The 12,834-nt window shown below is 44.0% G+C and overlaps 1 protein-coding gene across 2 annotated transcripts in view; it reads right to left on the minus strand.

Moving 5' to 3' along the window:
• NPR3 (natriuretic peptide receptor 3) overlaps window positions 1-12,834 on the minus strand; it is a 59,123-nt gene that overhangs the window by 40,359 nt on the left and 5,930 nt on the right. For both annotated transcript variants that reach the window (XM_072134446.1, XM_072134437.1), the window contains exon 2: window positions 5,792-5,914. In XM_072134446.1, coding sequence (XP_071990547.1) covers window positions 5,792-5,914 — 123 coding nt within the window. The remainder of the gene's footprint in view (window positions 1-5,791; window positions 5,915-12,834) is intronic.

The raw sequence follows: 12,834 nt of genomic DNA on the forward strand, positions 1-12,834 counted from the left end.
CCTCTATGGGAATCAGATGTGAGGATATCAGAGGATGCACAGCATATCACATCCATAGTGCTGTATTTCCTGCTGAGAACTAACAAACTAAGGATGTCCCAAATACATGAATTCACCTCCTCTTAGAGATCAGTGGCATCCTTACACAAAAGGTGGTCCACCAAAAGTTTAGTACCATGCTGCACCAAGATATGTTAAAATAAGAAGTGTTAAAATAAGAAGTGTTAAAATATATCCAATAAAAAAAAATCTCCTGTTATTAAGTTATTAACTCTGTACATAATTAGTCCTGCCCTCATCTGAGAAGTAAAATTCATTGTATCCAGTCTAGGCAATGCTCTGTGAGCTAAACAGCCTGGACTCCAGACTGATACATTGTAACAAACCAGCAGAAAGATCTGTGCAGCTATTGCTCATGTGTTCAGCTAACAGAGCATTGTCTACACTGGATACAATTGTCTCCACTTCTCAGGTGAGATCAGGACTAGCTGTGTATAGTGTTACGGTCTGAATAGAAACAATTGTATCCAGTCTAGACTTTGCTCTGTGATCCAACTGCATGGACTCCAGACTGATACATAGAGATCTGTGCAGTTGCTACTGATGTGTTTAGCTCACAGAGAATTGTCTAGACAGGATAGAATTGACTCCATTCAGAAGCAGTGGCCCTGAACATAGCGAGTCCTGCTCTCAGCTGAGAAGTGGAGACAATTGTATCCATTCTAGACAATGCTCTGTGAACTAAATAAATCGGCAAGGCACAAATCTTTTTGCTGGTTTGTAATAGTGTATCAGTGTGGAGTCTAGGCAGCTTCAGCACACAGAGAATTGTCTAGACTGGACGTTGCAGAAGTCCATAAGACTCAAAAGTTCCTCTTTACCTCCTGAGACCCTCATATACCTAAAGCAGAGAAGCAATCAATCTGAAATGAAGGACATCTACCACCAAGATGAAGGATTGTAAACCAAGCACACTAACATGTTGATGTGTGCCCCTTCTGGAAGGATCTGCTCTTCTTTTAGCTTCTTATGCCCTGGTTTTTACAACAAAAAAAAAGGCTTTTGAAATTATGCAAATGAGCCTGAGGGGCTCTAGGCTCCATAGGAGTTAATTGAGCCCGGGGCCCCTCTGGCTCCAAGTTCCATAGTTGTTATTGGAGCCTGGAGCCTCTCTGACTAATTTGCATAATTTTAAAAAAGCCTTTTTTTTTTTCTAAAGACCAGGATATAAGAAGCTAAAAGAAGAGTGTTTCCTGCCAGAGGAGGCACACACCAGTATGTCAGTGTGCTTCATGTACAATCCTTCATCCTGGTGGTAGATGTCCTTTAAAGAAGCAACCAAGAATTAGTTATGCTGCAATCTAACTTGCCCTATACTTTCCCTTTCGCTGTCCATCTGACATCAGGGTCCGGATGCCCCTGTACATATCAGATAACCTGGTAATGCTCTGTATATGGACCCCTGTAAAGCCTATGCATGGGGACACTGCATAGCAGCACACGGATTATCTATGGCTTCATTATGTACCACTAAATATGCTGCCTTTGTATTATAGACATATGCACAGTATGTCCATGTGTATAGTATGGACACACTGGGTGCTTATATATGGCCACACACATGTATGGGTGCTGTATTATGGGCACACACTTGTATGGGTGCTGTATTATGGCCACAAACTTGTATGGGTGCTGTATTATGGCCACAAACTTGTATGGGTGCTGTATTACGGCTACGAGTCTGAAGTCCTTGGAGCTGTAATACATCAAGCAGGTAGCGATGCAGAATAGATTTATGGCCATAAAACCTTTCAAAATGTCAGCACCGGTTTATTGTAATGAAAATATTACACCAGGAAATGAAGGGTGTAATCACTGGGCGTTATTGTAACCTTAGCCTTGCCGTGTGGTTCTGCCGATTTGGGGGAGCTCATACAGATTTAACATATATTCCTATTAGTTATTCTCTCCTTTTACCGTATTCATTAGAGATTATCACCAGAGGAGGAATTAACTCCATGTACATCACAACTGTGTGAACAGGGCTGTATTCTATAAGGAAGAATTATAACTATAATCCCAGGATTAAAGAGGGTCCTGGAAGTACAACCCTGAAGGAGTACAACACGTTCCCATGTTTTATAGGGAAAGAAACACGGGTACACAGATGCAGTTGTTTGGACCCCCACATATAAGTGGGATGCAAATCAGCAGATTAGTAGGGAAGGGGTTACATAGGGCGTTTGGAAGCAGGATCCTGACCTGCATGCTTCACTCTGTATTGATATCCTTAGGTTGCCAATATAGTCTAAGGCCCCTTCCACACTAGCGAGTGTGATGCGATGAACTCGCATCACACTCGCAACGCAAGCTGCCGGGAACGCACGGCCCGAACGCTGCACCGCGGGAGTGAACTGACATGCTGAGTTCACTCCCGCGGTGCAGCGTTCGGGCCGTGCGTTCCCGGCAGCTTGCGTTGCGAGTGTGATGCGAGTTCATCGCATCACACTCGCTAGTGTGGAAGGGGCCTAAATCTATAACACAGCAGGGTGCATAGACTTCCCTTCCATATGAGGCTGCATTAACCTCGCTGAATGGTAATAAAATCTGTGGTAAGTGAATGGAAACAATGTTGCAATAATGTATCAGTGAAGGGAAAAGCTTATTAACTATACAGATTATTGTCTAGGATGAAACACTAGCAACCCCTTAGTTATAATTTGTTAAAGGAAATTTACCACCAATATCCATCCTGATAAACCAGGGACATTACTCATAGAACCGGGCACCGTGACTGTGGTATCTTCTTATATGTGTTATCCATGGTCAAAAATCTTTTAAAATGATGCTACAGAGGCACAAATGTAACGAGGGTGTTACCAGATCCCCTCCATTCTATAGCTTCACACACTGGGGCAGATTTACTTACCCGGTCCATTCGCGATCCAGGGGCGAGTTCTTCGACGCTAATTCGGGTCCTCCGGCTATTCACTAAGGTAGTGCGCCCGATGTCCATCAGGTGTCGCTGCTGCGTTGAAGTCCGTCGGAGTTCACTGGAGTTCACAATCCTATTCCTGGTGCAGGTAAGTGCGTGTCAAGCGACAAATTTTTGAAAAAAATTCTGCCGTTTTGCAGAATCCGTTGGGGTTTCCAGTGGCCAGGCCCCCCCGATTTACGTTGCGTGAAAGCCGGTGCCGATGCGCCACCAACAACCTGGGGCAATTCAGGGGAAAATGGCGCAAATTATTAAAATACGGGAAACCCAACGAAAATGCACGAGTCTGACCCTTAGTAAATGACCCCCACTGTCTCCCATCTGCTCCATCAGCACTTTCCCTCTCCTTCTTCCTGCTGTAAATCTCACTGTGGCAGAGGAAGCTTCAGCACACAGTGGGAGGACGGGGCTCTGGTAACACCCTCTGGCTCAATAGTACAATTTTAATACTTGATTTTACGAGGAAGAAGACCATGGATAACAAATATAACAAGATTACCACAGTCATGGTGCTGGATCTATGAGTAATGTCCCTGGTTTATCAGGATAGAGTTTGAAGGTAGATCTGTTTGTGGTAAGAGAATGGCAACATTGTTGCAACAAGGTATGAGTGTAAACACTATTGGTTAAGCTAAAACACTGCAGCAAATCCTTAGCTATAAAGGAGTTGTCCTAAGTTCAAAGGTTAACCCCTATCCATTGAATAGTAGATAACATGCTGACCAATCAACTACAAGAATTGGGTATCCCATAATGAATGGAGCTACAGGTGAAGCATGTGCCCTGTGGGAGGCCATTTATTATAACCAAATGAATGGGGTCCTGTTGTCCCTGGCCACTCCTCACATTCAGGACAGCGCCTCACTGGTCTACAGGTGGTCTGCAGTACTGCAGCTTACCCATTCGACTTCGTTAGAGCAGATCTGTATTACCAGACACAATGGCCATGGATGTGCATGTTGTTATATACAGAAATAAGCCGCCATATAAGTCACTTTAAATTACAAATGATGCAAGAAAATCTCCTCTTCTCATAAGCGAGAGCCCTGAACTGACAATTTACAAGATTAATGCTCAACCTGAAAAGCCATAAACTCAGTTTACTTTTCATCAGGCTTCACAGCAAACAGCATCTGGCTCCGTCAAGGACTCGGATTTGTTGACACATTGATGCCAGGATACAGAAAGCGTTCCGAATACTTTGCACCTTCAGGATTCTAAACAGACCTCTAATAAGGCAGATCTCCAGGGTCGGCACGCGGGTGGCAGATGGGATTCTGGCTTCACTCATCGATCAACTTATTTATCCGTTCTCATGCAAGACGTTTTATGGGATTTAATAATGCAATAAAAGCGGATAAATAAAATACAGCGCAAAATAAAATTTCGTTAGCATAAGCAAAGCAGGAGGAGAGGAATGTGTTGACTTTGTGGGAGGCAGTGACCTCTCCTCTTATGTAACTGTATTATTGAGAACATGGCGGGGTATAGCTGGGTCAGTCTCAAAGAGGTAAGAAGAGAACACTATGCAGGTAAGGAGATGATGATAGCAGCAGGAGAGGAGTGTGCTGACTTTGTGGCAGGCAGTGACCTCGCTACTGACCTGAAATACTGTATCAATGGAAACTTAGCTTATGTCAGTCTTATAAAGCAAGTGAGGGTAAAACACGAAAACATTATGCATACTATCAGATGATAGAAGTGGGTACAGCAGCAGCAGAAGAGTGTGCTGAAATTGTGGCAGGCAGTGACCTCACTACTTATGTTACCATATCATTGAAAACATGACTTAGTATAGCCAAGTCAGTCTCATAAGGCAGGTAAGGATAAAACACATTGCAGGGAATATGATGATAGTGGGTACAGCAGCAGGAGAGGAGTGTGATGATTTTGTTGCAGGAAGCGACCAGGTTGGATACTGTATTCGCGACCAGGTTGGATACTGTATTCAAGAACATGAGTATATATATATATATATATTAGCAAAATCCATCTCTAAACAAATAAGAAGAGAACACTATGCAGGTAATGAAATATTAGTCATGGCCATAGCAGCAGGAGATGAGTGTGCTGACTTTGTAAGGGGCAGTGAGGTTATCACTTCTGAACTGTATTATTGGGAACACATTTGTCTAGATATAAGAAACACAGGTCAACACAAACAAGCAGGGAATCAGATGATCAAAGTGGGCATAGCATAGGAGTGTGCTGATTTTGGGCAAGTAGTGACCACATCACCTCTGTAACTGAAAACATGGCTGCAAAAACAGGATCGGTCTCACAAAGCCAACAAAGCACAGTACACAATGCAGGCAATACAATTATTGGAAGGGGTCATAACAGCAGAAGAGGGTTGCATTGACTTTGTGGGATGCAGTGACCTTGACTTCTACTGTATTCAGAACAAGGATGTGTATAGCAGGTTTAGTCTCATATGACCAGATAAGGATAAAACACTATGCAGGCAATATGATAATAGGAGTTGTCATAACAGCAGGAGAGGAGCGTGCTGACCTTGTGGCAGGCACTGACCCCACCACTTCCGTTAGTGTATTACTGAGAAGATAGTTGTATAAAGCTCAGTCTTGTAAAGCAGGTTTTACATTAGCACTGTTACACTATTCATGCAATTAGATAATAGTGTTGATAGCAGAAGCAGCAGAAGAAGAGTATGCTAATCTTGTGGTAGGCAGTGACCTCATGACTTCTGTCACTCTATTAGCATGGCTACATAGGGCAGGATCATTCCCATGAAGCAGTTATGGATAAAACACTGACACCCACACAAAGACTTACCATACGTTGAACTATTAAAGAGTTCGATGTTGATGAACACGTAGTCTCCTTTGGTCATTCCTTGCCGGTGAGCAGCCAACATGATATTCCTGACCGTGTCACTGCTTGCACACATGATCACCACTGAAAGACAAGAAGATTGAAAGCATAAATCCACCATGCAATGATATGAACTAGAGATTAGGAGTCAGATGTAGCAGAGGCGATTTTGTTGCATTTATCTTACAATGTATTTGGAGAACTCTAGTGCATTATGTGACCTTGCAGCGACATCAAAATTTAAACCAAAGAGGCTCAAGACAAATTCAACTCAGTTATGTTGAACAATATAGGGGCTTATTTACTAAGGGTCCGCAGTCGCACTTTTGTCAGGTTTTCCGACGTTTTCGGGACAGGTTAACTGGGGATTGTGTCTCACGTGACCGGATTTTGGTGCAAAAATCGGGGGCGCGCCGTCTGACGATCCGACTGATTCGGACTCAGCGCGGGATTTAACTTTCGAATTGTGTCGCAAGATCAAACACCAGGAAGAAGAAGGTGAACTCCGGCGGACCTGAGCGGGGAAGCAACACATGCAAGATATCGGGCGCACGATCTTCGTGAAATGTGGCACAGTGCTTTCCGGTCGGACAATGCATTTTTAGGGGAACGCATCAGGATGGGTAGGTAAATGTGCCCCAACAATTCTTAAAGGTGCCCCGACAGAATATCCAAATTACACCCCGACAGCTGATGGCCTCTCACGACTCAAAATGGGATCAATGGGACTTTTACTAATGGGATACATATGGACACACCGGCTGCGGCTGTTTGTGGATGCCCTGTGATCAACTCACACGTGGGTGCAAACCCCTTCACTTCCATCATAGTGAGACTCTATACCCCACATACAGATATGACCATCATAAGGACTTTCAGCTGCAACACAGAAGGTACCCAAATATTTAAAGGGCCACTCTATAAATACTCTGCAGAGTTAATAAAATGTACAGTACATCTACAGTGGGATTTGTATGTGCCCTCTCACCGTGCTGCAGAGTTATTGTAGGCTCAGCCTGTACTAATTACCCAGCGGACAGGCAGCGGCGGGCACAATGGGCACATTCACCCAGATAAATATCATTTTATGTAAATAGCGGGCAACGAGTTTATCCGCTTCACATTCCATGTAAATGAGGGGCTGGAAGAGACTGCACTCCCCTCACACGTCAGTGTAGGGATTGATAACCTAAATGCATCAGGACACGTTATATTAAAGGGGCGGGACAGGGCTGAAAAATACAGGATTGATTTATTTTAAAATAAAAACAGCCCTACACTTGCCAATGGGCTGAGTCTGGTGTTGCAGGTAAGTTTTATTGATGGGAAAAGGAGTGGCTTGCATTACCAGACACAACCTGTTGACAGTGGGGCGCTGTTTTTACATGAAATCTGGATTTTCAGATTTCTTATGAAGCCCTTTATAACATGGCTCTCGTAGAATATCACCTCTCTAGGCAGTGCCCTGTTCCTTTCCACCTGATGTGTTCCTCCTAGGAGCTTGAAGAAGCAGGGATAGCAGCCTACAAGGAACTAGTAATATATGTATCATCAGATACATCACAAGTTCCTTCAGAGATATTCCCCTAAAGACAGTAGTGGTTGAGGTTCTGAGCCCATAGTAAGGGCGGCCATGCAGATGCTCTACAGCGACCACTACAGAGGAAATGTAGTATTACATGGTGACCATGTAACATATGGTAAATGCTGGAAGTGTATTCTATGTTCCCAATATATGGGTTATGTCTGACATCGCACTGAACTGACCTGTAATACCACACACAACCTGAGGACAGGTGTGGCACTGCACAGCCATTGCTAATCATGACCAACCTGTTTGAGGGTGCGTTCACACGTTCAGTTTTTCTGATGCAATTTTTGATATCCAAACCAGGAATGGAGTAACTCTCCTCAATGATATGTTCTTACCCATTATCATCCACATCTGCTTTTGGCTTCAAAAACTGCATCTGAAAAACTGTCCATGTGAACGCACCCTTAAAAGCGGCCTATCCCCAACATATCTTAGCTCCCACGGAAGATAAATGCGCCCCTATAATGTAAAGAACATTACATTGCATAGTGTGACCTGCGTGCCAATGTGAACTGACCCCTACATCCACCTAGGAATGTAATGATACCATTACAGTAGACAAGATAATCCCACAGCAATTACATCCCGGGACACCAATCACAAGCATTAATTATAGCAATGAAATCCTCCGACCTCTGACATTAGCAGAAAGCCGCGTGGAGCCTGGAAATCAGGAGATTAGTGGAAGTATGTCTGAGGGGGCAGCAGCGCCATGTACCCAGGACACGCACCGCTGCGCCGGAATATGTGCGGGTCTAGAGAACGCCAAATAACGGTCTGCGTCATCACAAGGTTCATGTAACCAAAAACACATGGACGGAGGAATTATCTATGGACATTGGGGCGGATTGTTCTCCATTTAGACATAGTACATGGATGATAGACAAATAAAAAGAGAGGTTACATACAGAGATAGAGCCCTAGTCCGACATTGATGACATAGATATAAAAGATATGAGATAGATAGGACATTGATAGATAGACATAATTTATAGATATAAGATAAAAGATGGATAGATTAATAGATAAGCAACACCCCTGCCAATGCATAGACAGGCTGGTAGTTGCCAATTGTGCCCTCCTCAATCAGGAGCTGTTAGGGAGATTGCTCACCTCTCTAGCAAGGTTCTAGAATCTTGAATATTGTGTAATGGCAGCTATAGATACTGTTAACTGCTTTATGTAATTATCCAATGATGTGTCTTGGAGGTGATTGGAGAGGAGCTACCACCTGACCAGGGGGAGTATAAAAACCCTTGCTGGGTGAGAGCATAGGGTCTGTCTGAGCAGTTAGAGGGAAAAGAGAGAGTGAGCAGCACACCTTCAGTGCTGCCTCAGTCATCAATCCCAGGATCTTCTAGTGCCCCAGGCCTACTGCCTGGCACACAGGGCAAGTCCGGAGACTTAATCCCGGAACTGCAGCTTCCACCACTTGGACTCAGTCTTCATTTGAAGGCAATTGCGCCTAATCCGCCAAAGTAACATCCCAAAGAAGGTGTAATGCAAACACGCAAAGTAATAGTGGGGGTCCCAATCATCTTACATACATGTGGGGGATCCCTTACAAAGGGTTAATTTGAAGCTGTTAAGTCCCAATGCAAAATCTGTACCAGGACCCAAATATAATGTATGGGAACCTGTTACAACCTGTTGATTATGGATTAGGTGTGAACATTGATGGCAAAAGGGATAGCAATGTCATTATAAGGGGACGTCACATGTTCGGTACAGATTCCGGAACGGGGGTCCTAATGAGCCCTAGCTGATTAGGAACCCCCAGCACTGGATAAAACTTTGATCATCAGAATGGGAGACCTATGAGCCGCCATATTGATGGTTAGAATCACAAAGAACAGGTTTTAAGGCCTTAGGGTGATGCCACACGTGAACCTGTTTTTGGTCCGTTTTCATCAGTCCGTTAAAAAAGCATGCGTTTTTGACCAGTTTTAATTAAGACAATTGGTAAAACCTGTCAAAAACATATGTGTTTTTTGACGGACTGCTTAAAAACGGACCAAAAACGGGTTCAAAACGCTATGTGTGGCATCACCCTTAGGCCCATTTCACACTTGCGAGTGTGAGGCCCTGAACTCCATCACACTCTGTGCTGGCTGGAACATCCGTCCCGGATGCTACAAGCCGGTACTGAATTTAGCAGGTCAGTTCAGTACCGGTTTGCAGCGTTCGGACTGGATGATCCAGTGTTATGCGAGTTCAAGGCTTCACACTCGCAAGTGTGAATGGCGCCTTAGTGGAAGCTGATTGACATTTTTAGGCAAGACAATGAGGTTTTGTTCCCTTGGCTCCTTTCTTCTTTCTACATAAAGCCCCGATACAGCGTCCTGGCACTTCCTATGGGTTATCGAGAAATCTAAACCTTCACAGACTATTGAATTGTTTGGCTGCGGAGAACCTCCTCGTGTTGTAGATCTCCGGGCTCCAGAATTCTTCCATCCACAACTTCTGCGATTGTTCTCTGTGCCATGAAACACAGCTTGTTCCCGTGCCTGAAACCGAGCCATTGTTACGAAGTCCCTGCTCAATAAGGAGGTTTTGCTGGAGGCAATCTAGGAACTTTCTCATGAATGGGGGTCAACAGAAGCTCAATTAAGGAGGTTGTACGTAGAGTTGATCAATAGTGTGAATGCGAGGATTCATTGTCTGTTATCTCATCTAATAGCGGCCACATTATACGCTCAACCTACACAGCGCACGGCTATGGATGCATTGTACAGAGAATAACAGCATAAAACACAACTGCATCCTGCAAAATAAAATATATAAATAAAATCTAACAAAAAATAGCAGTAAATCCATTAGTTCTCTTTGTCAGTGTCATACTACAATGAGTATAATTATAGTTTTGGACATCCCCTTTAACTCCCTGCATTGAGATGATCAACAGCCCCTACACTCTTCTCTTAGTTACAACTGCAGGGCCTGCTACGGTTCTAGGGGGTGTGTACAAGTTCAATGCACAGAGCACAGCAGTGTGAGGACGCAGCACACATGAGCATGCTTTTCCAGTTCTCTTTAGCCTGGCAGTAGTTCTGCGTGGCCAATACTGCTGAAAGATTCCAATTTTGGTAAAATCAAGCAAACCCAAAGACATAATAACTTGAATGAATGAGAAGTGTGCCTGCACCTGGTACCAGGACCCCCATGGGGTCCCAATTAGTAGAACTCATAATAGCCGAGGCCCCATCTGGATCTTTCATTAGGGCTCAGCAGCTTCAGTTCCGATTGAGTGCAAAGCCAATATTTAGTTTAGAAAAGCAATTTTCCTCTAATCCCCAGCAATCCCCACAAGGACCCCCAAATCTCAGCTTCTTGGCATCATATGACCCCTAGATGGGTGCACATAAGTTTACCTGTACTCCAACAAGGACTTTTATCTGTTGTGAGTCTATTTGGGGTGTAATAACCCATTCAGCTCTGCTACATCTGTACCTACTCCAACTTCCAAATGGGAATTATCACCTTGTTAGGGTTTATGATAATTAGGGCCTGGTCAGGAGATTACCGTAACATGTCCCAGGGATTAAAGCCGGCTTTGAAAGCTGAGTGAAGGTGTCGGGGAGGGCGGCCGCTCTTCCCGGCCAGGCCTGCTCATGCCAGTAACCTTTTGCCACATGATAAGGTTACACTGAATATGAGGCTTTTTACAAGGAAAAAAAAAATTCTGTTTTACACAATCAGTTACTGAGAAGAGACTTGGGGAGGGGATAACAGGGGGGCGGATTATTGGGAACAAGCTCCAAGTTAGGATATAGGCTACTGAGAAGGAGATGCTCGGTCTATTGGGTTTAACACTAACATTATTGGGTTCTCCATTGACCTAGTGGGTCTCATTTACTAAGGGTCCAAATGCCGCACTTTCGTCGGGTTTCCCGAATATTTCCATTTTGCGCCGAATTGCCCCGGGATTTTGGCACACACGATCGGATTTTAGCACATCGGGCCTGGCTTGCACGCGACAGAAATCGGGGTGGCGCATCGTCGGACAACCCGACGGATTCAGACAAACCACGGAATTTTAAAAAGTATTTGTGTCGCAAGATTGAGTACTCACATGCAACAGGAAGAAGCAGGTGAACTCCGGGGGACCTCAGCGCAGCAGTGGCGCCTGCAGGAACACGGACGCACGATGTTAGTGAATCGTGCCGGACCCGAATACACATCGGACAACGCACCACGGGATCGCAACGGGAAAGTAAATCTATCCCAGTATCTCCCCCAACCATAGAAAAAGATCTGGATCCCCCCTTTTACACCCTAGTTTGGGGGCAGATTCCCAATTCTCTGCCAATGTTGTTTTCTTTGTTCCTCTTCATCTCAATGTCAATAAGTGATCAGTAAAGCCTGATCTAATTTTGTGGTGTTTAGAATTAGTTATGAAAACGGGGACAGTTACTAAACGGATGCCGGGGGCCATTACCTGATGAAGTACAAAGACATCAGTATTATAAAAGATGGGTACAAGTGTAAAAATGCATTATCCCCCCTATTTGTGAACGTTCATGTCACCTTTGCTTGATCAAACTTCTGAGAAAGTGCAGTCCTTTTTTCCCCACCCTATTTTGGAGGGCAAAGTCTTGGTATTCTTTACCAGCCCGATTGTCTTCTGCAGCTCAATGTCAGAAAGCTGTCACTAAAGCCTGACTTATTGTCTGTTTAGAATTCCGGTTGTATCAAGGAGATGCAGAGATTATAGGGTCTATAGGTTGCAACTAACAAAATGGATACAAAATGGACCCTTCATTGATCTTACCCAGACATGTAATTGCTCCAACCACAGACAACTTCAAAGTGTGATCACCCCCTTGTACACCCGATTTCGGGAAGAGTTTCCCCAAGTCTTTGCTAATGTTATGTTCTTTGATCTTATTCATCTCAATGTCAACAAGCTGTCCATAAAGCCTAATTTTGTGATGTTTAGAATTAGTTATGGAGAAGGACAGTTTCTATAGGGGATGCCGATGGTTATTACCCGATGTAGCCCAAGTACATCAGTATTATAAGATACAACTGATTGAATGTATGTGAAGTGGATTAGTGAAGTAGTCCATGTTCACATCCTTTTTCCTACCCTATTTTGGAGGCAAAATCTCAGAACTGGATTATAATATAGGTGGTATAAGCAGAAGCCGGGGCCCAAGCCTACTAGGTGGCCACCCAAACCACCCACTGTACTGAGAAGGACATTCACCCATGAAACCCTCATACATCTGTTCCTGCTCTCAATACATATCTACACAAGAGCCTTTTCAGGACCTTTGAAGGTCCTCCAAAGGTCCTGAAACTGTAGATTAGAATACTAATGTTTAGAATACCAGCTGTATCAATATTTATCAAATAAAAATAGGTGGAGATAATAGTTCTTCTAGGGTTCCTCAAGTTGCTCCAAGAT

This window comes from Engystomops pustulosus, chromosome 1 (assembly GCF_040894005.1).
Source record: "Engystomops pustulosus chromosome 1, aEngPut4.maternal, whole genome shotgun sequence".
Classification (NCBI taxonomy): domain Eukaryota; kingdom Metazoa; phylum Chordata; class Amphibia; order Anura; family Leptodactylidae; genus Engystomops; species Engystomops pustulosus.